The sequence below is a fragment of the Vulpes lagopus genome, chromosome 16, assembly GCF_018345385.1.
Source record: "Vulpes lagopus strain Blue_001 chromosome 16, ASM1834538v1, whole genome shotgun sequence".
NCBI lineage: Eukaryota > Metazoa > Chordata > Mammalia > Carnivora > Canidae > Vulpes > Vulpes lagopus.
This window is the reverse complement of record NC_054839.1, coordinates 5,338,798-5,364,412: the sequence shown is the minus strand read 5'-3', so window position 1 is coordinate 5,364,412 and position 25,615 is coordinate 5,338,798. Positions and strand designations below refer to the sequence as shown.

Genomic DNA, 25,615 nt, shown 5'->3' with positions numbered 1-25,615 from the left:
TTTCTGTTAGGTGTGATGGTCAATAAGAAATGGACATATGTTGAAATTTACTTTTCAAAACAAATGCCCTTCTAGTTAGCTAGCATTTGAACAGCTGGCAGCTTGAGGCAGTCAGTGTGGGAGGGGCTGGAAGTTTTCAGAGAAAGGGTCACCATTTCTATACCCGCTGATCAGCAGCCAATATCCATAGATCAATAGCAATAGTCTGGCTTTCCAGTGAAATTGTAAATGGGAAAACATTTGAATATGTTAGTTTTAGAAATAGGGAGTGGGTCAAATATATGCAAATACATTAAAATATCTAGTAGATACAGAGAAGTGGCAAGATGGGGTAGAAAGACTAGAATTGGGGAAATGAGAAAAGGTCACCCAAGAAACAGAATAAATTATAGAGAACAAACTGATGGGTACCAGAAAAGAGGTGGAGTGGATGCATTAAATAGGTGCCGGGATTAAGAAGTGCACTTGTGATGAGCACAGAATGATATATGGATGTTGAAACACTATGTCATACACTTGAAACTAATAGAACACCATGTTAACCAAGTGGAATTAAAACTAAAACTTAAAAAAAAATTAAATTTTATATCCACAATATTTGCTTCTCTCAAATGTAGACTGTTCAGATTATAATCATACTTCAGGTCTTTCCATTTAAACTGAGTGCTGGGAATAAATGGTTCTACCAAAAAAAAAAAAAAAAGAATGAAAGAAAATAAAAGAACTCTACATAATCCATTTCTGTAGACTTTATCAAAAACTTTTCAGGCTTCCTGATTTTTTCAGTGTGATTTCTTTCCATGGGAATTATAATATTCTTTTAAGACAAAGAGATAGCAATTCAGTTTAGAACTATATTCATGCAGAATACGTTTAAATTTACTTGTAGTGTTTTTGTTTATGGAATCCAGAGGTGTCAAAGATTTGTACTTAGAAAAAATAAATCCACAAGCAGCTTTTATTTTTAAAAAATAAAAACCACTCTGAGCCTGCATCATTATTTCCAGGACCATCTTAGATCAATTCACACTTGCCCATGGGGCCACCTCTCAATTCTTATGTATTTCTTTTACTATTCCTTGTAGAATTGGTGTGGGGGGAGGGGCAGACAATAAGAAACAGAAGCTGTGTACATTAAGTCATTAGAGTTCACTTTAATTCTATAATATATATATATATTTTTTTTTAAAAAAAAACTGTTGAAAAGTCATCCATGGTCAGTTTATTAGATTAAAAATGTGAAGTGTGCCTTAAAATATATTAAGAGAAAAACCAGTCTAATCCCGTGACCCCGAAAGACTGCAGGAGCAGTTCCCACAAGAAAGCAGTAAATTTCCTTCAAGAACATGTAATCATCACAACTGTAACCAAGGACCCCATTGTGTCTAGGCACATTTATATTATTTGTCTCACTTAAGTGGTCCCCTAGGTGTTTGCACATTATGTGATCTCATGTTCAAATATGTCCTGGCTGCCTTGTGCAGACCATGGCTTTGCCCCTAAGATCCTGTGCTTCTTTTCAGCTGTAAACAAAGAGTTTTAAAAGCACACTGTACTACCACTCTTAGCTGGGGATTTCATCAACATGTTCCCACCGACCTCCTTCTTCTTTATTTCACTGCATTGACCGGAGGAGCAGCTGGGGGTGTAGCAAGAGGAAACTTGGCCAGATGTGGCTTAAGGCATTGGAAACCTTTTGTGTTCTTTTAATCATTTTTACCTTTTTAAGTTAAAACCTACACATCTTATATTTATCTTAGAATTTGGAGAAAATAAATTATACTTCCATAGCAGGGGTGAGACCTATGACTCTCACTGCGCTACAGAGCCCATGTTTGGAATTCACCCTCAGATGTGGTGGGAGCTCCAGCTTCTGGCTACCAGCCTGTGTGGCTTCAGATGACACAGCAGGCAATTTACGATTTGTAACTTTAAGCTGAATGTCTTGTGTCAGGTAAACACAGCCCTGAAGTATGTCAGAATATCTTTCATATTTGGTTTCGTGCCTTGAGTTTTATTCCAAGGCCAAGAGGATTATCTATCTCATTTTATCATTGTACAGAGAATTTCTAGGCTCTGAAGCAGTTTCAAATTTCTTATAAATGTTGTGGAGATACTGCTTTATGCTCCACTTGTTTTTTTCCCCCTTCCCATTTAAAGACTGGTTGTTCACCATCGCTCAGTACCTGCATGAAATATTCATTTTTTTCTAAACATCATTAATGCTTGGGAGATAGAGAAGATTCTGATTACTTAAAAATTATTATTCCTTCACTAATAGAGACAATCTGAGAGTCTGTTTTCTGCATCAAAGTAGGTAGAGTGTTTAAATGAGCATGCTGCTCAAACTTTAGCAAAACAAAAATAGAATTCATTCATTATAATGTTATGTGTGTATTGTCATGGATGGAATAATTTTGTGGTTAAAGTTTTACTTGTAAATGATGTATATACATATACATTATATGCCTACATATCACTATGAAGGCGTGCTATAGCATTATAGCTTTCCTCCTTATATGTATATTTGCATGTGTATATAATCAAATACCTGTCTGCAATTCTAGTAAAAACAAGATGCACCTTTCATATCTCTGACTGAATACTTCCAGTAGCAAATATAGTTGTTACCTAAAAAAGAACACAAATGGTGTCTCAGACTGATCAATGTTTTAATGCTGTCTGGGTATCAAATGCAATCTCTTGGGCACATGGATCTTTCATTTATTCTTTTTTCCTGGCAAAAATTATGTTCTTATTCATTCATATAAAAATCCATTTTTGTTTTTCTTCCTACCTTCCTTCCTTCTCTCTCTTTCTTGTTTTCCTTTCTTTCCTTGCTGCCTGACTTAAATCTTTTATTTTAATGACTACAGGTTCTAGTACTTAATGGGAACAATTCATTGGTAAGGAACTACATTCCTTTGTCTCTAAAGATGCCATTTAAATGAACAACTTTCACTTACTATATAGTGAGAGAGGGGAACAACATGATCTTTTTTTTTTTTTAAGATTTTATTTATTTATTCATGAGAGACAGAGAGAGAGAGAGAGAGAGAGAGAGAGAGGGAGGGAGGGAGAGGCAGAGACACAGGCAGAGGGAAAAGCAGGCTCCATGCAGGGAGCCTGACGGGGACTTGATCCCAGGTCTCCTGGATCAGGCCCTGGGCTGAAGGTGGCGCTAAACCGCTGAGCCACCTGGGCTGCCCACAACATGATCTTTTAAATGAAAGAACATTCAGTTTGAAGTCTCACTGAATGTAAATGCTGTAAGGCATGACCTCCAACTCCACTATGTTACTTGACATTTGGTTTTCCAGAATCGAAATCTTCCACAAGCTGGAATTTCTCTATTGCAGAAAAAAAAAGACAATTTTAAACATGAGGAAGACTGTTCTACACATTTGTGGATGAAATATTATTTTCTTGATTTTCAATTTGCTTTCAGAAATAAAAGTTTCAATATTGTCATTCATTATCTGCTATGCCATGGATATCCACTATGAGAAAAATAAAATGGGATGACAATTACAAAGGTGCAGTGTTGGGGATCCCTGGGTGGCTCAGTGGTTTAGCGCCTGCCTTCAGCCTAGGGCGTGATCCTGGAGTCTCCCCGTCAGGCTCCCTGCATGGAGCTTGCTTCTCCCTCTGCCTGTGTTTCTGCCTCTCTCTCTCTCTCTCTCTCTCTCTTTCTGTGTGTCTCTCATGAATAAATAAATAAAATCTTAAAAAAAAACCAAAGGTGCAGTGTCTTAATTTTTTTTGTGTGTAGAATTAACATATGTATGTTGATCAAGTGGAAAAACTAAATGACCTGTGGGTGTAGTGAGATTTGCATCTTCAATGGCTGCTTTTTGACTCTGACTAGGAGTCATTGCCTGTTCAGTTCCTTTGGCTGACCCCAGGAAAAGCTGCTTTAGTTCCCTGTGTCAGTGGAAATGTCATAGGGAAGTACTTACACATTTACAGTATTAAATACCAGGCACTGAGATTATTTTCACATAATAAGAATAAACGTATATGGCAAGAAAAGAATCCTACTAGATAGAAGGAGCGACAATCTAATGGTTGACGTGTGGGGTGTAACTCATCCCTGCCCTCTCCCTTCCAGCCCTTCCTCACCTAAATTATAGGTTCACAGCACAATTAAATACTGTGTGCTGTTTCTCCCAACCCTTGAAATTGTTTTCTGGAGGACTTACCTGTCTGGTAAAGTAGTGGTGGTTTTTGGTCTCCTTCTTTTGGCTGCCATCTTCCCCAAACTAAAGCTGAAACATGGCCCAGTGGTATCTTCCAATCCCTCTATATTTGAAAAAAAATTTAACCAGATGCAAAAGATACTAAGAGAAAATGGAACCCTGATTGTCATGGGATACTGTTTTTTTTTTTTCAATCATGTTGCCCAGTGCCTAGAAATAATAACTTCTTCCCATGGGAGTGGGTGGAATTTGCATCTGTGTTGATTTGTCATCATCCCAAAGAATGGAAATTCCCATGGCACAAACAAAAGCATGAGGAGCACTGGATAAATGCACTGTGGTGTGGCCTTTGCATGGCAGAGGTAGGGGAAATTCAGAACAAACTTCTTCCTAGCCATATGTCTTAAAGCCCTTAAAGAGGGCAATTGAAAAAGAGCTCACCCTAAATCTTTTTTTTATGAGTCAGCACCCATTCACCCTCTAACCACTGCTTCCCTACTTCTGTCATCCCCCAATTCCACAGAAATCTGTGGCCTATCAGTAGATGCCCTTTAAACACATTCATTTCTACGAGTGTTTAACACTCACCACAACTCAGTGCCCCCAGCCCTCTTTCCACCCACTGTGGCCCCAGAAATAGCACTGTATTTCTGTAAATTAAAAATACTGTGACTGTTATATGTGTGTGTGTGCGTGTGTGTGCACATGCACTTGTGAATGTGTGTTAACATTTCCAGGAAAAAAAAAAACATTTTTAAAAAAGGAACAAAAACTGGAGAATTTTGGATTTTTGGTGTTTTTTTTTTTTTTTGTATTTGCGCAGACCATTTTAGGATTTTCAGTCTCAACAAAACACTATTAAAACGAAGAATCTAGTAAAATATTTGTGCATGTACTGCTAAACAATTCTAGCAATTTTATTAAGCAATACCTTTATTATTTTTTGAATATTCTTAACAGACTGGAACAAAACATTTTTTTATTCAAAACAAAATATGCATACTGTACGCATGTCGCAGGGTTAAGTATGATGCAGAGATTAAAGTTTGTTTGAACAAAAACAAATGCCAGGGGGAATTTCATAGCTATAAAGTTAATAACTAAATTTTGTTCGCTACGAGGACCTTTTCTATGGTTTTCCTTCATCTCCCAGCTACACAGCAAACATATCTGAAGTGCACTTCCCAAATGTAGTTAGAGTATAGGAAGGAATGTGAAGTGTTTTTTTTTAATCATTTGTTTTGTTTGTTTGTTTGTTTTTTTAAAAACAGCCCTTATGAACTCTTCCTTCCACTGATTCTACTGTAAACTCATAAAAGCCTTTTTTTTTAGAAAGCAAATTCATATACACTCAGCAGGTGAAATGTTCCCACAAAAAGAAAAATACAAACAGAGCGATCTGACTTCTCCTTTTCTCATCAACTATCTAGAGCGTGTTCGAGTGACAAAGTTTTTGCACTTGAATGAAAATGGCTAATCTATTTCTTTTAACAAGTTCTTTTGTGATAATGCAGAATTGCATACACTTTATACCTGGAAAATTTTAAATTATGGGTTGGGGAGATACTGGGGTAAAATTGTACATATTCTGTATACTGCAGGTGTTGGAGCATCTCTACGGCCTCCTCCACAACCACAGAGAGGAGAAAGAAACCCAGATTTGTGTCCTCAGACCCTCTGTTGTCGTTCAAAGGCCCCCACACACCGAGATGTGCACGAAAGCCCGCCTGCAGTCCTGCAGGAGGGGCTTCCAGCCTCGTGCATCCCGACGGGGGTGGGGGCAGCGGGCGGGGGGCTCGGAGAAGGGGAACGGGAGCAACATAGTTCATGGTGGTTTTCTTTGCTTTTATTTTGTTGTCAACATAAAAATGTGTTGAGTGTCTGATTCCGCCTACCATGGAGAGCACTTGTTTGTTCGGCTAAAAAGGAACCTCTTGTTCTGCTCCCGGTGGGGTGGACCACTGCGGCCCGAAGCCCCGGAGCGCGCGCGCCCGCACTGCGGCTGCACAAACAGAAGCAAGCCACGTTGTCTGCTGGGGGCGGGGGAGGGGGGAGGGGGGGAGGGGGAGGGGGAGGGGAGGTGCTGGGAGGGGAGGGGAGGGGAGGGGAGGGGAGGGGAGGGGAGGTGCTGGGAGGGCGGGGGGGGGGCTGGAGGCAGGAGGGAAGAGTTAGGGGTTTTTTTTTATTTGTATTTTTTGTTGTTTTCTTTTTTTTGTCTTTTTTTATCTTTTATGATTTTTTTTGTTGTTGTTGTTGTTGTTGTATTTTGCTATACCGTGAGGTCATAGCGATCATTCCTCTAATAGAAACTGACAGGACATAGAGACAGAACTATCTGATGAACACACACAATGACTAGAAATATATATATAGATAGAGAGAAAGAGACAGTGAAGACTCAGTTTACCTCTGAGAAACCATCCCCGAAAATAAATCCTGTAGTAACAAGTGCAAAAAAAATAAAAAATAAAAATAAAAAATTAAAACGAAAGAAAACAAATAAATCCAAACCGAGGGAAAGCAAATAAAACCTCCAAACATTAAAACACAGTGTATAAAATGGTGTGAGAAATTTAAGTCACTTTACAGCCTTTTAGTCAATAAAAAGCTGTGTTTGTGTCCTCGTTTGGATCCAGGCCCATCTTCAGTTTTTCCCTAACGGCCTCCCGGGCAGCGGCGAGAGGGTAAAAACGCCCGGAGGGTGGGCCCGAGCGGGGGCGGGGCGGGGCGGGGCGGGGCGGGGCGGGGCGGGGCGGGGCCGGAGCTGGGGCCGAGCTGGGGCCGAGCTGGGGCCGGAGCTGCGGGCGCCCCGGCGGCCCCGCCCCCGCCCCGCCCCCGCGCCCCGCCCCGCCCCCGCGCCCCGCCCCGCCCCGCCCCGCCCCGCCCCCGCGCCCCCGCGCCCCCGGGCTACTCGTCGCGCGGCGAGCTCTCGTCCAGCGCCTGCACGCCCCCGAGGCCCAGCGCCGTGCCGTTCTGCGCCGCGGAGGCCGCGAGCACGGTGTGCAGCAGGATCAGCACGAGCACGCACAGCTTGAGTCTGCCGTGGCACAGTCTGCTTGCGGATGACACTGTGGGCGACGTCCTGTGACAGGCGCTGCTGGGCCCCAGCGTCCCCCTGGAGGGCTTGCTCGGGCGCTCTTCTCTCCTGACATCACAGCATTCGGGTTCATCGTTGCTTAGAAAGGTTTCGTAGAGCCCTGGGGACGGGAGGAAGACAGGGTGCGGTTACGGGGAGGGCCGAGCCGCCGGGAGGAGCTCCCAGCGGGCAGAAGCTGTCACCTCTCTCAGTTCTGAGCCACAACACCTGGCGGGCCGGAGCCCTTCGTAAAGGAGAGGCCGGCGGAGACCATGTGGGTGCATGGTCGGTCGACTGTGCGCAGGCCCGTCTTTGCGAATGCCTCACTGTGCTGCTTCTATTCCCGGAGCTCAGACCAGGGGGAAGTTCTGGGTCCTGATGAATGCGGAATCACCCGCTTGGTGCCCAGGGTCGTACCCCCCGCCCCCCACCCCTTCTCTTCACCAGGAATATGATTAACTGGTGCATCGCCCAAAGCCACAGCTAGTAACTGGTTGTGCTAAGCCAAGCAACCCCCCAAGCACAGCATCACAGCTTCGGGGACCGCCTTCACTGGTCTCCCCACCCTCAGGGGTCCTCGCTCTCCTTCTTGGTGAGTGGGCAGAGCCGCCCAAGCATCCAAGGGGGGGACCCTTTCCTTTGGATTTGTTTGGTAAATTATGCTCTGACTCTTCCATTTGCTCTTCTGCTGAAGGATGCCTGTCCTGTGCCTGGACATTGCCAGAAGGGTCTCCCCATCCTTCTAGGAGTTCTGTTTCCAGCCTCCCCGCCTCCAGCACCTGCCTCCCCATGAAAGACTGTCTCCTTTGCTCCCTCTCTCTTTTCTTCCCTCTCCCCCCAATCTCTTCTTTCTCCCCCCTCCTTTCCCCTCTTCCTCTATAATAAGACATTGTTCTCATTTTTAAATTGATTGATGGATATTCTAGAAACTTTCAAAGTGGTAAAAAGAATAAAACGCATGACTACCTCCATCTTTCCGATCTTGCCCCTTGCCCTATTATGTGTAATGTTGTTAAGTAGCTACTTAAACCATTCTGTGTCTTTTTTTTTTCTTTTCACTCAACAGCCACATTTTCTCAAGAATGGTAGAATAAAGTTTCTACACAAATTGTATTGTGCTATCCTCAAGCCTGAAACTTTTGAAGTGAGGATAGAGTAGTTTTAAATAAGATTTGGTATGTGAAGACCTGGGCTTAGTGCCTAGCATAGAGAAGTCATTTGAAAATGTTCGCTCTTAATAATAATAGCTATTAATAGTGTCTCATTGCCTCCACCTACATAATACAATCTACAATGTCTTTTCCCATCTCTTCAGACTCCTTGACCTGTGCTTCAGGACATCCTGAGCTACTGGCTCTTCCCAGAACACATGATACTTTCACCACTGCCCAAGACTGCTTTTTGTTCCTAGATTCTTTCCCATCAGTCCACGGACTTTACTCTCATTTATGCTTCAACTCCCCTGAAATTCCCTGTGTGAAGTCTACACTCTGTCCTGGGCTGCAAGTCCATTCTACGTTAGCTCTTCACTGGAGCCACTGTTATCTGTCCTTTTCAGCACACTTGCTAGTTTTATGTCAATTTCCTTATTCATCTGTCACCTTAAAAGCAAGAACTATATATTTTGGCTTTGTGTTCCCAATACGTAGTAGAATGCCTGAACAAAATAGATCCTCAACAAGCATTTATTACATTAATACACTCGATATATATTTGTTAAAAAAAGAGACTCTATTAAATACAATATTATATACTACAATCTTCAGTTTCTTTTAAAGAAATGACCAAGATATCCTTATAATGATGCTTACAATATTCATTTCTTCTTAGGCATTCAAAGGTAAACTTCACCTTCTCCTAGATAGAATATGGAAAAAAAACTGAATTAATGAGGTCTGCAGCTACGACATTTTTAATGTATGATATTTTCTTTTTTCATATACGATACCTCACTAGTAGGCTAATCATTTATTGAAGTATACGTTTTCCAAAATTATATTCTACAAAGAAGAGAGTTTATAGTTAAGATCATAAGAATAGAAATCTAAAGGTCATTTAGATCAACATTTTAGAATATAACAAGAATATATTTAATGATTTCATCCAAGTAAGAAGCTCTCCCAAACTCAGAAGCTAGTTTGCTGACTAGCAAACTCCATGACTAAAGTCATTTCATAGAGAATAAAGCAGTTCATTCAGGCCAATAAATGTACTCTTCTTCTCGACTGATAAAATTCATACAGTTCCTTTTCCCCTTGTGCATCCTTTTAGTAAGATTTTTTTTCAGGGTTATACATGCATATATATGAATAATCAAACAATTCCACAAGAAATTTTTTTTTAAATGCCTCCACCTCCCCCATCCCCAATTCTTCCTTCTCAGAGGCAAGTACTTGAACCTCTTTTCGCTGTTTCTGTATTTAGCTACATTTCTGCAAATAACCTGTTTTATGCTTTTCTTGATTTTTCACTTGTTGTCTTCATAGATTTCCCCCTGGGACACATGACAGCAACATCATCAATACTCATTTTTCAGCTCCTATGCACCCCCGTCCCTGCATGGTAGTCATTCAACAAAGTTCTCTTTATTAGGATACGACAAAAAACAGTTCTTAACTCAGACACACAGTCAATTTGAGTTTTCTGTAACTTACAGCTTTGGTTTTCCTAAGATAATAATTATCTTACAGCTTCCTAAGTACTTACTACTTCAACCTCAAGTACTTCCCAGCTGTTCCAGCAAAATAGGGTGTTCTATCTTTTCTCCTGGAGTCTTCTACCATTGGGACCTGTTGTTTTATGCCTGGCGCCCAACCTCCAGCCCCACTGTCTCAGTGAACGCCCTCGCAGGGGACGCTTGCATCCCCGTTCTCTGGGTTTCCTATTCAGGAATAGCCTACGTGTCCTTTCTCGATTTGGGGGACTGTGGCATCTAGCATCTTCCTAAGGAAAGTCCATTGGAGCAAATATCCAAGACGCTGCATGTCGAAAAATGTGTTTATTCTACCTTGTCTTTTTAACTGCTTGTTTGGCTAAGCATGGAATTCCAGTTCAGAAATTCTTATCCTTCAGATTTCTGAGCATGACTCCTGCCTTCCTTCATCAGGCCTCTGGGAACTGTCCTGTAATTCTCTGATCTCAACTCTCCTACTTTTATGCCACTTCATCTCTTTGCTCTACTTTCTGGAGGATTCAGGGAGCTTTATCGTGTAATGATTTTATTGTGTTTTTTTTCTATCACATTTTAATTTCCGAGAGCTCTTTTATGAACTCTGAATGTTGGATTTCTCTTTGTTTCTTTCTTTGTTTCTTTCTTTCTTTGTTTCTTTCTTTATTCCTTTTTCTTTCTTTCTTTTTCTTTCTTTTTTTGAACTGTTTTCATTTCACAGTTGCAACATATCCTTTTATTGCTGAGATATTTGCAGGGCTTGTATTTTTCATGTTTTATTTCCTCCCTGGATGGGCTCTGTTTTCTCTGAGCCACGTTTTTCTTCTTTGTTTCTTATTTTTTATGTGGGAAGCCTATGCATTCTTGATTGAATGCCCACAGTGAAAAGCATTGTAAATCAGGACACCTAAGGAGGGGTGTGAGTGGCCTGGTGAGGGAACCTGCCTGAACTGTTTAAATGGAAAAACTTGTTCATTTCTTCCCTTTACATTGGTGAGATTTCCTAGAAAATAGCCAGTGTTATCTGTCCAGGAGAACAGAGGCAGTGCTGAGAATCAAATGGGAGAAGATAGCTGGGGTTGGGAGGGTCTCCACCCAGTGTGTACACATTCATTTAACCCACATTTTGGGTCCCTCCCCAAACCTCCCCACCCTAGTGGCACCCAACCCAACAACTCTCTCCAACCATCTCCTAAAAATAGTCCTCCCTGCATAAAGAAATGGGTAAATGCCTTTCTCTGGGGTTGAGGAGAGCAAGTGCTGGGTTGGAGAGGTGGGCATGGGCTGTGCAGATCTGATGGCTTCTAAACAGATTTCTACCTCCCACCCTATCCTCACTCTGCTGCTGCCTTCACAGTATGGGCTGCCCTCTGTCCCTGTGTCTGGAGAGTTTGGGATGTGAATCCTGCTTCCTGGTTCCCCTCTGCTGTGTCAGCAAAGATTTCAACAAACCCTTTACTGGGCACCAGTTTTCGTTCTAGTTTCTAAGAGGTTCTGGTTGTTGTCTCCATTCTTCCATTCTTTCAGATTTATGCCTAAAAATAATTTCTTTCCTGTTGAGTCTGCATAGAAAACATGACTGCACTCTTCTCTGCCCCATTCTACTCTGTTCCATCTCAGATCCACTCCCCTAGCTAGGAATGCTGCTGGCAGGTGGATCCTGCCTCAGTGTTTCCCCAGAAACTATCTCACAGCCTCTGGGCAGCCACTTCCAGTCATCAGAGCATCTGTGAAAGGCCATCTCAGCTTCGGATACTGACCCCCTGCCTAACCTTCCTTTCCTGACTCTCACAGATACACTTTCCCGATGAACCACCTGCATACAGATGCATTTCCTGGGAAGTCTACCCAAAGCATCTAACTCTTCCACATCATTTCAAGGGACCACGAGAACTTATTTCCAAATGAAAATCATTTCTCAAGCAATCATTTCATTGCACAGGTATATAACTGATTGGGGTTTCGAAAGGAAAAGAGGAAATTTTCAGTGAATGAAATGTTCTGATACATTTTGCTTACAAAATGCTCTATTTGCAATCTCTGATGAATCATTAGTTGCTATTTGACATTGAATAATAATAATAGCAATTATTATTCTAGCTTAGAGTACCAACCTCATGAGATTTCTTTGAAAATTAAATAATATACATACATTGCTGAGAAGAGTGCCTGGCAGATAGTAAAATCTCACATAATAATTATTATTCCTATTCTAAGTTGGGATAAATAGTGGAATCAGAATCTATTATGAAAAAAGACTTTAAGGAACATCCAATTCAAATTATTTTACTGTTTCCCATTCATCTGAGCCACTCAATGGGAAAAACCTTATTTTTCATAGCTCAAAACAATTACTCTAGTATGGTCATTATAAATATCGTCTAAGTACAGGAAAGCCAAATATTCTAAGGAAATCCTTAAAATAACCACATATATTCCTTTGTTATCTCAGTAATTTACCTTTTACCATCATATATGAGACTAATTTTTTCAGATATCTGAACAAGTGATATACTTAAAATTTTTCTGAATGCAAAAGTCTCAAAAAAACAGTAAAGTAAAAAGAAGAGAGGAAATCACTCCAAATGTGACTTTGATAGGAGGAAAAAAGAAACAAAAAGAAACTGCTGGAATTGGTTTCCCCAACTTTTTTTTTTGTTTCCCCAACTTTTTAATTAATACGGACACATATATACACACAGAGTGTGCATGTAATTTCTATATTTCACATGGAAAAGTCTATTCAGCATGTGTGACTATACTTTACCATGTTATTCTTTATTTGATTGGGTAGTATTGATTTTAAATGCTGTGTTTGTATTACTAAGTGAGATTGTATATGTAATATGCATATACTATAAATGTGTATTCTATACACATTACTATTGAGTTTTAGTAACTCTAGAGTAATTTATATGGCATGGAATCTATAAAACTTTCTAGCTATAAGGTCTTTCTTTAAGGTAATTTTCATAATTTTAAAATTTCTTTCATGGCTATTAATCTGTCAAGGTTGTTTTGTGACAAGTTTGATCATTCATATTTCTCTAAAAATAGCTTTTTTTATTGAGACTTTTATATTTATCCATGTAGAACTATACATATTTTAAAACTAGTTTTCTAATCCTCTCCTTCATCATTAAACTTTGTTTCATCTTTTTTTGACCCTGGTAAGATTTTCAAGATTTTTTTTTGCCCACTTTGTTTTGCATTATCAGGGATATAGCTCTTGAACATTGATATATTCTGTTCGTTAATACATTGATTTCTTAATTATTTTTATCTTTTGGTTGATTTTCATTTATTATTTCCCCTTCTAACTATATTGAATTGAGTGCCACTTTATTCATTTAAATTCATGTTTTTCCTTAATAACTCAGTTACTGATCTAAATTTCCATCTGAGAATAGCTTCAGCCAATTTTCTTATGTTTTAATATGTAGTGATTTTCCATATTCTGTAATTGCAATACCCATTTCCTTTTATATCTAAATGACTTAAAAGAGTGTTTTATGGCTTTTAAATAATGTCACTGATACATTTTCAAAACTATTTTTGTCACTAATTTCAGGTTTTATTTACCTTAATTTCAAGAATGTGGCCTTTAAAAAGTTTTTCCCTAATTGCTTTCTTTGTGGATTTTCTTCATGTTATGTAAAATTATCATCTTTACTATTTTTTACAAATATTAACATTGGTAACAATGCTTAATCTTTATGTTTATATATTTTTTTTCTTATTCAGAATGTCATCAACTGAGAAATGTGTCTTCTTCAACCATTTCTGATGATTCTGCTTTATACATTTGGCTATTAAGTCAGTAGGTAAAGAAAATTAATAACTTCATATTTTTCACTTGACATTTACTATTAATCAAGAAAACATGATACTCTTTGTTCTTACAAAGTACATACATATACTTTTTTTTTGGTGAAGTTTTGTTGGTTTTGTTCTGTTGTTGTTTTGAACATATTTTGTCCAGTATTAATGTAAACTTCATGCATATTAGCACAGTCATCTGATATATCTTTGTCCATTATTTTAATTTTTCTTGATCTCTATATTTTCTCTGTACTGTGTTCTACCTATAAGAATTTCACAATGATTGAAAAAGGAGAGTTTAATCCACTTACATTTACTGTCAGACTTGTAGTGCTTGATCTTGCTTTTATCATCATATAATAGCATTTCCAAACATTTAAAAATGTTTCTTTACTTTTTTCTATCTTTTTCTATGTAAGCATATTTAAATGCTGTTTTTTCATAATGTGCTAAATGCTTGCTATTGTCAATTCTACTAGACCTTGGCTTTTAGAAAACATACATAGTTGAACCTATTTTTTTTGTAATTCAGGATCACTGATAAATTAACAAAATTTTGTTTCCTTCAACACCTCATTCTGTATCATTTTTGGCTACCATCAGATGTTTTAAACTCAATTATTGTCACATTACTCATTTTATAGCCTGTCTCCTCTTAATTATTAATAATACCTGCATATTGCTTTATATAGATCTTATTCAGAGATTATGTGGTTGCAATTAACAGAAACTCACAGGAGCTGATTTAGGTGAAAAATTAAAAGGATAAGAACAGATGGTAGGAGGAATAGTGGAAAAATTCAAGCCCTTTTCATGAAATACAAGGTACACCAGGTGACATGAATCACGGGATTGGTCATCAGAAAAGGACATGTCCTCATGTGGTGGAGATGAGCACTGTAATCTCAACTCCCCGCTGCACACCTCGCAGGGGAAGGAAGGCTTGGCTGTCTTTTTATGCATATGCACACACAGGACTTCCTCATCTGGTTCTCTCAGTTCAATGCCATCAGGTTGTGACACAATCCTGGACTTGTTCTGATCATCCTTGCCGGTCCCACCAGCCAGGTACTGAGATGAGAGAGAGATGCCTGCAGAACAGACATGTCCATGGATGCCATCCACTCTTTTTGAGGGACATGAAACATCAGTGGTCAAATATGGTAGTTTCTCCCTGGAGCTTGTAGGATACCTCCTTCACTCTCAAAATTCAGAAATGTTTTGAATTTAATCTCATTTTAAAAATTTTTACAGAATGGGAGGAATCACTTTAACCTGCCAATGAGTGTCCTGAAGTTCAGGAAAGATATTTCTCATCGTTTCTTTTATTGTTTCTTTCCTCGGTTTTATGTTTTGTATGTTTTCAACTTATCACATTCCCTGTCACCATTTCTACATTGTTGGTTTCTGCCTTGGGCCTTGCCCCTACATGCTCATCCCTCCCCTTGGCTTATTCCAATTTCTAGATGGTTGATACTACACATCTATAATGTATTTGCAAATTTTCTTTGTTGCCTTGCAATATTGTCTTTTTTTAACTTAAACCTAGTGTTATGGTTGCCTGCTTCTCAGCCAAATTCCCTTTTTACTCTTCTCCCTTTGTTTTAAAGGTCCTATATGTTCTTGAATTTTATTGAGTAGATGCAGTCTAAAATTACCCTTATAGTAACTTTTCTCAAATATGTGCTCTATCATTCTTCTTCTCAAACTCTGTCTTCCTCCTCCCATGTAAAGTATATTCTAATTAGATTCCATATTTCATTTTCTGTGTGTTAAAGGTTGAATCAAGTCCCCCAAAGAGATATGTTGAAGACCTAGAACCTAGTACTACAGAATGTGACCTGATTTGGAAAGAAGGTCTTAAGAGACTTAATCAAGATGAGGCCACTATGTGATATCTAGTCCAATGTGATCTGTGTCCATAAATTTAAAATAATAAAAAAAAGAAATTGGACCCAGAGACAGGCATGGATAGAGGGAAGACTGGAACAGATCAGGGAGAAGGTCATGTGAAGGGGTGAGGCATCTACAAGTCAAGGAAAACAAGAGATTGCTGGCAAACCCAGCAATCTGCTAGGAGTCAAGAGTGGAACAGACAGTCCCTCTCATCCCTCAAAAGGAACCAACCGTATGACACATTCATCTTGGACTTCTAGCCTCCAGAATTGTGAGACATTTTTCTTACAATAGCCCTAGGAAATAATATTCTGTATATTTATCTTTGAACAAAGATATGTTTCCATTTGCCTCCAGAACAGCTGGAGTAGCTTTGTTGTTTATTTAGTTTGACATCTCACTCCCCTGAGGATGCTGTTAGAAGTACAGGAAGGGATTCAGGGCTCTGGCTAACCTTTCCCCAGTTAGTTCTTTTCACCTGCATCTTTTCTGAATCTGCTTTCCTGTGACCACCCACACCTCCTCGGGGCTGCATTTCAGAAGAAGCCCATGTCCTGTCCTGAGGGCCCCTGCACAGCTGTGGAGAATGCCTAGGGTCAGCACTGGCTTCAGAAAATCCAGTGGAACATTGACCAGCTCTCTCTCAACTCTGTAAAGCATTTTCCTCCAAATAAGGACTTGTGGATCACAGATCTCCATGTTTTCCCTCCGACAGTGCTCACGCTTTCTCCTGAGGGAGAATTGCAAGCAAGTCCCCAGTGTGCTCGAATCTGATCTGATTTCTATTCCTCTTAAAGAAATGGCTCTGTTTTGGGGTGGCTAGGAAGCCCCTTTCTAATGGCCTACAGTTCTCATGTTCCCTTGGTTATTTCACTGGAGTCAGAAGTGGGGAAGTCAGATGCTTCTGTTTACTTTGCCACTTACTGTCTGCTCCTTTTTTTTTTTTTTTTTTTCCTGAAGAGGAATTGTTAAAGGTCCTAAGGATAAGACTGCATGATAACCTTTTACTTATGCCCACCCAGGAGACTTTAACTGGAATGCATTTTCATCATAAAAAAATAATGTTTTTGAAATAAATGAGCAATAATGGCAATGAGAAAATTATTACATGAGTATGGAAATAAAAACCCTGGAACAACATAAGGCAATAAAATGGAAAGCAAACAAATACCTTTCTCTTCAATCCTAATCCTGTTCTCCAAGGATAAACACTTCTGATGGATTGTATCTGCTTTTGGTTTGCTTTTGTGTTGGGAATGATTATCTCTGTAACTCTATACAACAAATTCCTTCAGCTATTTCTTAATCCAGTGATTTTTAGACCCACTAAAGAACTCACTACAGTTCTTTCCTCCTCCCCTGATCCCGAAAGGTGGCCAATAATTGTTTTTTTTCTCTAAAACTACAGTTTCCTGTGTGTATGTGTTATGTACATTAATTTTGAATATTGAAAGTTAGAAAAAAAAAGTGCATCCTGAGAATTCATTTAATCCTATTTCATTACAATACTCTTACTCAACATCATTTACATATTAGGAAAAACAGATTCTCACTTTTTATGCTTCATCAATTCATAAAAATCATGAAAATTTTAGATTCCTTGATATATGACTCATGATTCTCTTGCACATTTTTCCTGAGGTTCTAGCTGCCTTGCATTTTTTCATAGAATCAGAAAAAAATGTTTTAACTTCTTCCCTGTATCACTGACCCATCCAGTCTCATAATCATACCAGTTTCAATGTTCTAATATGAGCAGGATATTTTTGTTGCACATATTATCTCATGAGTGATTTCCACTATACCACCACAAGATCCTACAGTATTCTCTTTCTCAGGCTACTCTTTTGTTTGACTAGAGTAAAACTTTAAATTATGTTCCAGATGGGACGTGTGGAAGGTAAACTTTCAAGAGTATACATATTTAATTTAAACAAAAAAACTTCATTCTCACAATTGAAAGACAGTTTGTCAGGTATAGATCCTAGTTCACAATCTTTTTGGTTCTAATAACTTTTGAGGCATCTGTTGGCTGTATCTCAGCATCTAGTGGTGAAGGTTCTAGTTGTATGTGTTTCCTGTTGATGAGTAAAAGCTCACCACACATTCAGCGGTGAAACCAGCACTCATTCATCTACTCACACTCCTGTGGGAAGTCTAGCAAGGCTGATTGGTTTCTCTGGCCTGTGTTCACAAACTAAAATCAAAGTGTTGGCAGGGCTGAATTCCTTTCTGGAGATTCTGAGGAGGATTTACTTCTGAGGCCATTAAGTGTATTGGCAGAATTTGGTTTTCTTTACTTGTAGGACTGGGGTCCTGCAGTCCTCACACACTGTTGACAGGGTAACTCTCAGCATCCAGGAGGTCTCTATCCCTGCTTCTTGGCTGGTGGTCCCTTTCTCCACCTTCCAAGCCAGCAATGATCTGTGGGTCCTACTCATTCTCTCTAACCCTCCTTTAGTGTCAACTCTCCTGCCTCTCATACTGTGTCTCTGACTGTCTGTCTTCTTCTGTGGTTTTCAGGGCTCATGTGATCAGAATGGGCCCACCCAGATTATCCAGGATGATCTTCTACTTCAAAGTCCATAACCTCAATCCTACCTGCAAAATCTTTTTTGCCATGCAGTGTGTTCATAGGTTCCAAGGATTGGTCACAGGCATCTTTTTCATTGAGGAAGGCATTACTCAGTCTATCACTCTGCCCTCTGCTTCCAAAGTTTCACATCCATGCCACATGCAAACCACATCCAAAGATTCCAAATGTCTCCACCCAAAACAGCAGCAACTCAAAGTATGGAAACCTCTAGATCTTAGTTCAAAATCCTCGAATTTCCTGACCCAAATCACCTACATTAGGTATGGATGTGATTCTAAATGTAATCCATCCTGGGGCACAATTTCTCTTCATCTGTGGAGATTGTAGAAAACAAGTTATCTGCTCCCAGCATCCAATGTTGAGACGTTGAGACAAGCACAGGCTAGGACTTACAGACACTCAGCGTCATAAATGAAGACAATGGCAGGAAAAAACGTCATCGTCCAATTCAGTTTTGAAGGCCAGCACCACAAACTCCATTTGGTTTCCAGGCTTGGGAATAATCCTGTGTGGTTCTCAGCTTCCCCTCTGGGCCCAGAGCTCTGCCCTCTGACCATCCTTCCTCTTTTATGACAAACGGCACGTGTTTACAGCTGAGTAGTTTCATTAGTGTGGCTGGGGGTGTCTGACTCCCTTTCTTCCTTCCATCCTGCCTGTCCCTTCCAGTCCAAGCTGGCAGTGTTTTTGCTGATATGAATTCTTGATAACTATGTGAGACTCTTGTCTGTGTCACAAGGATTCACTCTCTCGACAAGAAGCGCCTCCACAGATCTTTCCTAGATAATCCCTTTGCTGTTTTTGGCCCCTGCTCAGATGGCTGAGAGGATCTCTGAGTCACACCTGTCACCTCTTCAAAGAGCCTCTGTATAACTGCGTACGTGGAACATTCAGACTTTCTGAGGTGTTGGCATTGGTTGTGCTGCCACACCCTCTGTTCTGTTCTGTTTTGTTTTCTCCAGAGCATGCTTTCCTGACAGGACATTTTTTTATCTCTTGCCATCTTGGAAGACAGAGATTTTCCCAAATTATCAAATCCTGGATTTGTATTGTTTAATGGTTCCCTCAATTTATCTGTCTCTTTTTGCATTTTATTCTAGACAGCAAGAAAACACCAGGCTACAGATGTAGCCTGAAACACTTTGCTGGGAAATCTTTTCCACCATAGAGCCAACTCCATCGCTTACAATCTCTGCCTTCCATGCTTCTGCAGGATCCCATTCTGATAGGCTTCCTAATACTACATAACATGTTTCCAGTTACCATTAACACCCTCCTCCTCATCTCCCTCTGAGCCCTGGCCAGTGGTCTTTCATGCCACACTTCTACCAACATCCAGTTCAAGGCAATCTGGGATTTTCGTTATCATGCTATTCAAACTTCTCCCAACATCCCCCATGGTCTGGTTCCAAAGCCACTTCCACATTTCCTGGTATTTGTTATGCAGCCCCAGACTTCCAGTACCAAGATGTGTGTTGGCTTTCTATTGCTACTGTAAAAACCTGTCACAGACACAGTGGCTTAAAATGGCATCTGTTTCTCACCTCCCAGTTCTGTAGGTCAGAAGCCAGGGCAAGTTTGACTGGCTTCCCCACTTGGGGTTCTGTGAGGCTGAAATATAGGAATTGGCCTTGACTATCCAGGATGATTCAGGACATTTGCAAAATTTACTCTCTTGTGGTTGTAGATCCCTATTTTCTTGCAGCAGTTGACTAGAGATCTGCTTCTAGAAGCCACCTCATCCCCCTGGCTGGTGGCCTCTTTCCCCATTATGAAATCTAGTAACAGTGGAGTTGAGTCTTTCCCACCTCCCATTTCTCTGATCCTCATGACTCATCCTTCTGGCCCTGCACTTCTCTCTTCTGTGATGATGTTGGGCCCACCTGGTTGACCCAAGACAATCTTCCTGTTTTTTTTTTTTTTTTAAGATTTATTGATTTATTTATGATAGACATACATAGAGAGACAGAATGAGGCAGAGACACAGGCAGAGGGAGAAGCAGGCTTCATGCCGGGACCCCACCGCGGGACTCAATCCCGGGACTCCAGGATCGCGCCCTGGGCCAAAGGCAGGCGCTAAACCGCTGAGCCACCCAGGGATCCCCCAGGACAATCTTCCTATTTTTAGGAAGATTTAATATGAGCTGGTTAGCAACCTTAATTCCACATGCAGAGTGCTTTCTGTCATGTAATGTCATGTGCCCACAGGCATATTATTGGGGGAGAAGACCAAGGAGTCCCACACCCTGCCTCCACACTAATGTCAGCATCCCTCTCGTTTCACAGGGAGCTTGCTATCTTCAGTGAAACCTTTTTGGATGTTGCATGTATCTGTTGTATTATAAAATCTCAAGAAGATATGTTTGCATATGGTTTCTCTATAGCTTCTTCTGCTGAGCTCCTTGCAACTAAAACCGTATTTTTCTTTCACTCTGGAAAAAGTCCTTCACACATTGCTTTGATAGCCAATCCCGTGTCTGCTTCCACTCTGTGTCCTTTTGTTTTGTTATGTTTTCTCCAAAAAGATTATATTGGGTGGGTCCCAGCCCTTCCATATAACGTTTCCTTCAGGCTGCAGGTCTCTCTGCAGGGCAGCATTCTCCTTGGGTGAGTGAATGGGGATGAAAAGGACAAGCTGAGGTTCCCTTCCCACCACTTCCAGAGGCATTGCTAAGAAGGCTTCCTTGCACCCCTCTCAGGATCTCATTCAATGTCATTAGAAGGTAGATCCTTGGGTTTTGTGGGCAAACACTGCTGCTGCGTGAGGACGAATCAGTTGGCTCAGTGTCTGCTGAGAGCTTCACTTCATCAGAACGTTTCCGTGTCCTCCTGATCCTGCTATATCCTCAGAACAAGCCACAATCAGTAGAAGGTCCTGATGGAAGAACGATACCCTTCCCCGCTGTGGGGTCTCTTAGAGCCTGCTCCCAATTCTGGCTGTGTTCTAAAATCTTACAACTGCCTTTGCTCTTCCACAGAAAAAAAAAATTGTAAGTCTGCATTTTAATAGTGTCCCACTTTGTAAAACAAAACAAAACAAAATGGTTCTGTTGCTTCTACAAATATGTTTCATTTTATAGTTCTTATTTCAATTTTGATAAGATTTAGAGGCACATGGGACATAAAATTTTGGCTTCAGCTTGCCAGCTTGGACCATTAGTTACACCCATGGTTTGCAATGCAATGGTTTACCCATTACCAAGATAATTTTTGCCATCGTGTAAATCCTTAGTGTTGCAGAACTTAGTGTTTCAATTTTAGTATCTCTTCATTTTATATTGGCTGGAAGAGTAATTTCACGTGAACACAATAGGATTTATTTGGAAATACAAAAAATACAAAATCAACACCAGAATCCAAATTGTGTCCACCCTTTTTTTTTTTTTTAAGATTTTATTTATTTATTCATGAGAGACACAGAGAGAGAGAGGCAGAGACACAGGCAGAGGGAGAAGCAGGCTCCATGCAGGAAGCCTGATGTGGGACTCGATCCTGGGACTCCAGAATCACACCCTGGGCCGAAGGCAGGCTCCAAACCGCTGAGCCACCTGGGGATCCCAGTGTCCACCCTTTTTAAGGTAAAAATAATAGAAATAAGTTATCTCTTGAGAATTTGCTAGTTTTCTAGGGTTCTTTTATAATTGGGCTGGTAAGACAATATTAAATGAGAAGTCAAGCTAAGAAATTTAGAAATCATAATGACCAAATTATAATGACCATCTACGGAAATAAATAGAATCAAATTTGTGAGTATTTGTATATTTATAATTTTTATAGTATCTTTTTTTAAGCAAGGGTAAATTTTAGGTATTTAAGGTATACGTTTGAGTAGTTTTTTGAGGAGAGCAGTGGAGGTGTCTCAGATCACTATGATGAACAAATGCTAGCATGGTCTGGCATCTAATATTAACAACATTATATTACTTTTCTTCTAGTTGACATTTGAGAATAAGGATCACTCCTTCATGCCGTCTTGGTGATCTAAATACCTAGCAGGCTGTTTATCCCCCAAAGAATAATAAGTATTTGTTTGATGAGGGGAAAGACGCAAAGAATAATGTATCTGGAGTTGTAAGAGAGCGTTTCAGTAAGTTGAGTATATTAGATGACAAAGCACAAATACCTGGTTATATAAAGGCCATTCAACATGGAAAGCTAACTCTGCATTAACTAGACTATAAATTGCTCTAAAAACTGAAAATGATGCTAAATGAAATGAAAATCAAAAGCCCACATTAAAATGGCGGAGATATTCTACAGAGAATTCACTCATTCATTAAGGCCATAAACTGAGTCGAGAAATAAATTGGGCATTTGAAAATGTCTTGATAATGGGTCCTAAAGTTTTCCAGGACTGTGCTAGAAAAACAAAGACTGTCTGCAGCCGGAGGGAATATAATCTAAACAGAAATCTGACACACACTGTTAAATATCACATTGCACATTGTTATTTGCCAGAAAATAGTTATAAGTGAGTTCTTGATTTTTAAAAATGTATTATAAGAAAATAGAAAAGCAAAAAAAAAAAATGGACAAAGAAGATACATTCCACCAATTGTATCATTTTAATTTTCTACTCCCTCCCCAATGAATCCTTTCCTGGCGTCCTTGAAGGAGGCTTTATTGGACGGTGTGGAGGAGAGCCATATGGATTCCAGGCTACAGTGCAACTATTTGGGTCTGCACAAAGTCTCAAAACAAGGCAGGGTTCAGGGCCATGGGTACTGTTGGGATAGAAAGACTCATGTTCCTCTTCTTGTTTCTCATAAGTTACCAAGTACCTGGGACTCAAGTGGTGCCTACAAGAGTCATCAGAGAAAGGAATAAAAATCTTAATTCTTTCTCTTTCTTCACTATGAACCAACATTGCTGCGAGATGCTTTCACTTCTCTGGTCACACTGCTGTCACAGATGGGAAGAGTGTTGGAGGAATTTCATGAAGTACATTTCAGAGATTCAGAAAAATTTGTGTAAGTGTGTCATAGGAATTCACATCACAGGAGGATGTGAAAACGTTGGCTCTCTCTCATAGATGTTTCTGTGACTTCGTGCTTAGCACTAGCCAGCTCAGCAGCATTGCCCAAGAAGCCCCATGAAGAAAACTGTATGGTCCTTGTTAAGAACATTACCTATTACTCTCTGTTTCTATTTATTTTTGTTATTTTCCTCTGGGAAATGGCACAGTGGGCCCACTGGTTTTATAAATCAGTGTCATTGTTTAGTGTATATCCCACAGTCCTTTTTCTAATTTGGAAATCCTTGGTACCTATGAGTCTGCAAAGGAAATATCCTTGCAAACAGGAAACTATATAAATAATTCTAGGGCTGCAGTGTCTCAAACCATGAGTTGTAATTGAAGAGACAGTTTTGCTAATGCTTTGATCCGTCAGTGTTTTTAGAGTACGAACAACATTTCCTGCTTTTCTTTCTAAAAAGAAAACCAGACTTTCTCTGTAATAGAGCCCATATAGAACTAGCCCAACGTCTGTGTACACTCATGCGTGCGCAGACACACGTTAATGGCTTCAAGGCAGGGAAACACCTCATAAGTAGATCCTGACTTCAAAAATAGGCTTTCTTTTCAATGAGCTAGGGGGAAATTATTTTCCCAATTTGATGTACCAGTTTTTGAAACATTAAATGTGAACAAAAACAGTTGTGACTTCAGTCAAAATGTCTTTACTCAAAACAAATGCCAAAACTTAAGTTGGCAATAGTCTGACTCCAAAGAAAAGTCAATATACAAGACAGTTTGTGGACCAGGTAAGAACATTGGTCTCTGTATTTGAGAGTTAATATTAAATTTAACAGGGGCGCCTGGGTGGCTCAGTGGTTGAGTGTCTGCCTTTGGCTTGGGGTGTGGTCCCAGATCCAGGATCAGTCCTGCATCGGGTTCCCTGCAGGGAGCCTGCTTCTCCCTCTGACTGTGTCTCTGCCTCACTGTTGTCTCTCATGAGTAAATAAATAAAATCTTAAAAAAAAAAATAAAGTAGGGCATTCAAAGGAAAATAAAACAATTTAAGAACTATTTTCAGAAAGGAATTACAGAAACATTGGAAGCAGGGACTTTGGTGGTGGGCAGGTGGGGATTTGGCAGATGGGGGATAGATCCATTTGAAGAAGCTATCACTCATTGATAGAAGGCACGCTTCCATTAAAAATAAGGTTATATCTTATATTCACACATATTTTCCATTAAGTGAAATTCCAGCACGTTGATTGCCAAAGGGAACGTCTCAGGCAGCAGCACATTAATTGTTTATTTCCTTAGTTACAATGCCAGGTGGAGCGATGTAATTATGATTCATTTCATCCAATGACATCTTGAATTATTTCTGTTTTGCTTTCTGATTGTCGCCCTCTGGGGTCATTGGTTTACATCTGCCATTGAAGAAACAAGACTCAAGTTTTAACAAAATACAAAGGAGACTGACAATGGTTGCTAATTAGCCAAAGGAAGCGTTTAAAGTGATAGAAATAAAACATCAGGAAATTCTCCTCCTCCTCCTCCTCCTCCTCCTCCTCCTCCTCCTCCTTTTTTCTTCTTTTTTTGAAAAATAACAGGATTTTTTTTTTTTAAATAACAGGATTTAACATTTAGTTACAACACTTATTTGAGAGATGGAGAATATCAGTTTGGTAGGAGACCTATTAACTGAGAAGGTATGAAAAATAATAGTAAGAATGTGTTGCGAAGTAACGCCTCTCAGAGGCAGTACTAATATAAACTAATGTGTGGAGAAATGAGGCTCAGTGGGTCCCCTCTGCTTGACATCTGCACTGTTTGATTAGTGCCGTCTTACCCCATGTGGGTGAAACGGCATCCTTAAAAATTCTGTGTTTCCCACAAGAAACAGGAAAGGAGAAGGTGCATGGCTGATGACAGAAAGAAAGGAAGGAAAAAAGAAAAGATGGTGTATTAAATTAAAAGGAGATGTTATTAGGCAACATAGAAGAGAACTAAAAAGAGCCAATGTAAAAAAGTCCAAATACTATCTAAAGAATTGAAAAGTAATGAAGCATAATTATTTCACTTACAACAAGGGGGCATATTCCTTATGACAAACTATGCTCACAAACAAGAAGTATAACGCACTGCTGGGGAAATCTATGTTGTCATGAACTTTCTGAGTTTTCAGCAATAAATATCAAAGGTTAAACTTTTGTGTGCCCTTTTACCCACCAAGCCCACTTCAGTGCATTTAGGGAACTAAATCTGAAGTGTGTGGAAATGTGTGCATACATGTTCATAGCAGCATGTCTTCTATAGTCCTGCATTCAGTAAAACACTTAAGTAAGTTACATTATGCTCATATACTGTATTATCACTCAAACATTAAATTATGCTATGGAAGAGTATT

The 25,615-nt window shown here is 39.9% G+C and overlaps 1 protein-coding gene across 2 annotated transcripts in view; it reads right to left on the bottom strand.

Annotated features, from left to right (window-relative positions):
* Nucleotides 1–7,101: 7,101 nt before the first annotated feature.
* Nucleotides 7,102–25,615, bottom strand: part of NALF1 (NALCN channel auxiliary factor 1) — a 637,440-nt gene continuing 618,926 nt past the window's right edge. The window contains exons 3-4 of one of the 2 annotated variants that reach the window (XM_041730891.1): nucleotides 9,087–9,132; nucleotides 7,314–7,396 (exon numbers count right to left, since the gene is read on the bottom strand). In XM_041730891.1, coding sequence (XP_041586825.1) covers nucleotides 9,110–9,132 — 23 coding nt within the window. In that variant the 3' untranslated portion in view covers nucleotides 7,314–7,396; nucleotides 9,087–9,109. Of the gene's footprint in view, nucleotides 7,397–9,086; nucleotides 9,133–25,615 lie in introns of both variants that reach the window. The other variant, XM_041730890.1, reaches the window with a different exon arrangement.